Source organism: Salvia hispanica, chromosome 6 (genome assembly GCF_029641045.1).
Source record: "Salvia hispanica isolate PSC_SH4W2 chromosome 6, Shi_PSC_v1, whole genome shotgun sequence".
In the NCBI taxonomy this organism is placed as follows: Eukaryota; Viridiplantae; Streptophyta; class Magnoliopsida; order Lamiales; family Lamiaceae; genus Salvia; species Salvia hispanica.
In genome coordinates, this window is record NC_142697.1 from 14014766 (window position 1) to 14018768 (window position 4003).

The 4003-nt window shown below is 36.0% G+C and overlaps 1 protein-coding gene across 1 annotated transcript; it reads left to right on the forward strand.

Moving 5' to 3' along the window:
* The first annotated feature begins 529 nt into the window (after positions 1-529).
* LOC125203568 (nifU-like protein 2, chloroplastic) lies at positions 530-4003 on the forward strand. The gene is made up of 4 exons (XM_048101949.2): positions 530-756; positions 858-966; positions 1380-1690; positions 3590-4003. Exons 1-4 carry the CDS (start codon positions 604-606, stop codon positions 3779-3781), a joined length of 765 nt encoding a protein of 254 aa, XP_047957906.1. The 5' UTR covers positions 530-603; the 3' UTR covers positions 3782-4003.

A 4003-nucleotide genomic window follows, 5' to 3' on the forward strand; every position in this document is an offset into this window, starting at 1 on the left:
CCAAAAAAAAAACATACTCTAAAGAAAAAAGGTATATAGAAATTTTGTAAACATAAAATAATCTTACAAGATACATTAAAAACATAAAGTGTGATACCTTTTCAAATACGTTTTCTCTTTTTTTCATGAAAATAAGACAAATATAATAGTTATAAAATTTTACCTCTCCATTGATGGAGAGGTAAAGATACCTCTTCAAAATGGAAAAAAAGAATAATACCTCTCCATTTACCTCTTTCTTTGGAGAATGAATTTTCATGAAAGAAAGTTAAATATGATAGTTATATAACTTTACATTTTCTTCTTGGAGATGCTCTTAGAGGAAAAGTAGATAAAGTACGAGAGAGTTTTTTTATTTATAAAAATATGGTTACTTTTTGATGAGACTATTTTTTCATGGAGTGAGTATTATAAATTGATCATATAGAATTGTTTAATGCACCCTATCCCTTATATAGTCAAATTAAATAATCAAACTAAATTTTTACTCTGCAGTCAGTCAATAAAAGGACAAACGCAAGTGGAGAAAAGGAAATAAAAGTAACCAGAAATTATTCTGTTGGCTTTACCAACTCTCAGAAGTCAGAAGTTCAATTAATTCCGATGCATGCGGCCATGGCGGTTACATCTCCCTCCGCTCCCTATGCTTACAACTGTAGGCTCCACCAAACCCTAGAGGCCTCCTGCTCTTCTTCCGCCTCCGCCTCCGCCTCCGCCCCCACCCTCTCCCTCTCCCGATGCACTCTTTCACCTAAGGTTCAGTTATTCTTTCGATCCCTAGACTGTATTTATTATTGCGTTGCATATTTTGATTTTTTTGGGGGGGGGATTGTGGTTTTATCGTGGCTTTTCTGCAGGTCTCGAGCTTCTTCGGCGCTCGGATTTCGGTTTCCGGTGGACTCGATCAGGCGCTTCCATCCTCATCACATCAGCTGCGGCGTAGCTCGCACTCAAATCCTCGGCCAGGTGAGCCTAGGGTTCGTATTTGTTGTCTAATTTGTATGGAAGCGTTTGGTAAATTATTGTGAATTTGTACAATAGGATGAACTGATTGAGGCATTGAGCTGGTGTCCTCTAGTGCATTGCAGGATGTGTTAAAATGAAACTAATCGAGTCCTAAATAGTTACTCCTACTATTTATTTAATTATCAAGATGATAAAATTACTAATGATTGGCTTCAATTTGGCCTTTATCGTGAACATATATGTATTGGCAAATAAGTTTTGTTAACTATTATTGCATCATAATGTAGATAAAATTTTGCTTGGTAGATTGTTGGCCATGTTTGAATAAAACTCTTCATTTCCAAACTGCATACTTATTAGATTAACATAACGTTGCTGGTACTCGTGTCTAAATCTGGGCAATGTCTATGAAGGAATAAAGGCTGTTGCAACTCCTGATTCAGCTGTGGAATTGCCGCTCACAGCAGAAAATGTTGAGAGCGTGTTGGATGAGATCCGACCCTATCTTATTGCTGATGGGGGCAATGTTGCATTGCATGAAATTGATGGAAATGTCGTCAAACTAAAATTACAAGGAGCATGTGGATCGTGTCCTAGTTCCGTAGTGACAATGAAAATGGGCATTGAGCGTCGTCTTATGGAAAAGATCCCTGAAGTTATTGCAGTGGAATCAATACCAGATGAAGAAACAGGGCTAGAGCTGAATGAAGAGAACATAGAGAAGGTAAATATTGTTTTTAACGTTTATTATACTTATATCTTTTTATATTGCTAAATTATTATAAACTCTGTTTTAGTTCATTGAAAGTGATTATATTTATGGCTTATGTAAGGAAGAGTTAGTACAAGCTAATATTTATATTTTGAAATATGTATCAAGTCTCCCTAGCCTTATTTTTCATTTTCTAACTTTATATTGTAGTGACTCTTGTAGCCTATAAGTACACATGCAGTGATTGATCCTTCATTAAGATCATGTCATTTTAGTATTCCCTTGTATGATTAGAAGTTAAAACTTCAGAGGAATTCATATTGAATTTGAATTCCCTATTAGTCAGGGGAGTGGCTCCTTGACTTGTCATCTGTCCATAGCCAGATTTTTACACTTCATGTTTCCATATCCCCAATGGCCAGTTGCTTAATATATAGTACAACGCAACCTTATTAACCATATGTTACTTTTTAAAAGGAACTAAGCAATGTATTTACAACTTACATTATTTTTTAGAAAGCTCCTTCCCCAGTGCCTCTATTATTCTATTTCTATAAATTATCAGAATGAGTTTACTGCCTCCAACCTTAAATTTGTACTCAATATCCGATGGTTGTTCATCATTAGGAAAATGCTAGGTAAATTTCTGCTCAATCCCTCACTCTTACTGCATTTAATTCATCCTGCTTTATCTGCCACATAGTCTTGAGCAGTAAGATTTTTTATCTATTCATTCTCATTTTTGCGTTTCATGAAAAATACCAATTGAAGGGGAGAGTTTCTTCAAACAACAAGGGCTGAATGTGTGCGTTACGTGAAATTACATTTATAGTTCCTACTTAACTATTCCACCCCTGCTACCTCTATACTACTAAGAATGCTTCCTCTTTGTTCTCAACCAATAACTTTCACTCATCGAATTAGCATCTGGACTAACGTGAGCTTCAAATTATTTAGATTGACCATATCAAGTGAAGTTGCAAAATTGGCCTAAAATCAATCACCCTTTTTCATATACTGTATGAAAGAACCCTTATTTTTCCACCTACGCATCACTTTCCCTGCGAGAAAGGTTTGTCTGGGTTGGACATTAAACCAAGGGAAAATATAATGCTGGAGAGCTTGAGCCTTCTGTCAGAGAAGAGAAAAACACTTTGAAAGACCAATATATATCATTAAACAATGAAAAGGATGGGGAAGATGCAGGATATATTGGTCTTGATGTTTCATGGACTATGTCGAGGATCTCAACGAACAATATATCACTTGATAACAATGCCTCGTTAAGGGTTCTGCCTGAAAAGGTCCAACACAATCCCCAGCTACAAACGTAAGATGCAAGGTTTCAGCTGAAAACCATTTAAATATTGTGTCAGTTGGTTTCGGCCTGTAAGCCCTGTACTATCCAGGTCAACTAACTCAGGTCTCACATAGGTGAACATTTCAAATAATTATATTGGTGCTTAATGAAATTAAGAAGTCATTCTATATATTGCAATCTGATCTCTGAAGATGTTCTAGTCTTTGTTGGGCTTAACTGGTGATTTATATATTTTTCTGCAGCATAGGTAGATTGTTCGATTGTTATGTGCTAGAATTTTGGAAGGTAGATGCCATCCTGTATCCCTGGCGGTGGAATACCAATTTATAAAATTTTGAAATATGGATGATTTTCTCTAGGATTTGCTGTAGTGCTTGTTCCAATGAGTTAAGGAAGGGTGTTATTCTTTGACTACAAGATTCATTACTTGGTTTACTTTTAATAGCATTAAAATATGAAGCATATCAATGTTCTGCTGGCTTCGCACCAAGAGTTTTGGATTTATGTAATCAAGGATAGCATGACTGTACATTTGATGTATTTTAAACTTTGTTATTCAAAATGACTAATTTAGGTAACTTCTCCTTTAGGTGCTTGAAGAAATAAGACCTTATCTCATTGGAGCTGCTGGTGGGGATTTGGAACTAGTAGAAATTGAGGAGCCAATAGTTAAGGTGCGAATATCGGGTCCTGCAGCTGGTGTAATGACTGTTCGAGTTGCTGTGACCCAGAAACTTAGAGAAAAGATTCCATCCATTGCAGCGGTTCAGCTTCTGTCATAGATGCATCTCAAATATCAATCTTGCAATGAGTGATACTTAATTATGCAAAATGATTCTAGGGCAGATTACGAAGCTGCAGGAGGTGCGTGTGTCAACAGATATGCTGATTACATGTACATTGTAGCATTAAGAAACATGTGCTCTATTATATTATGCGCGGCAATCTTATCACTTGTTCCTCTAACACAGTATGTTATAAATAAAATAGAATTCTTTTTGTCA

Bases quoted from the DNA above. Each gene is read 5' to 3' on its own strand.
- LOC125203568 (XM_048101949.2), top strand. From the start codon at position 604: ATGCATGCGGCCATGGCGGTTACATCTCCCTCCGCTCCCTATGCTTAC. The intron at 967-1,379 runs GTGAGCCTAGGG...ATGTCTATGAAG, and splicing joins GCACTCAAATCCTCGGCCAG to GAATAAAGGCTGTTGCAACT. The intron at 1,691-3,589 runs GTAAATATTGTT...CTTCTCCTTTAG, and splicing joins ATGAAGAGAACATAGAGAAG to GTGCTTGAAGAAATAAGACC.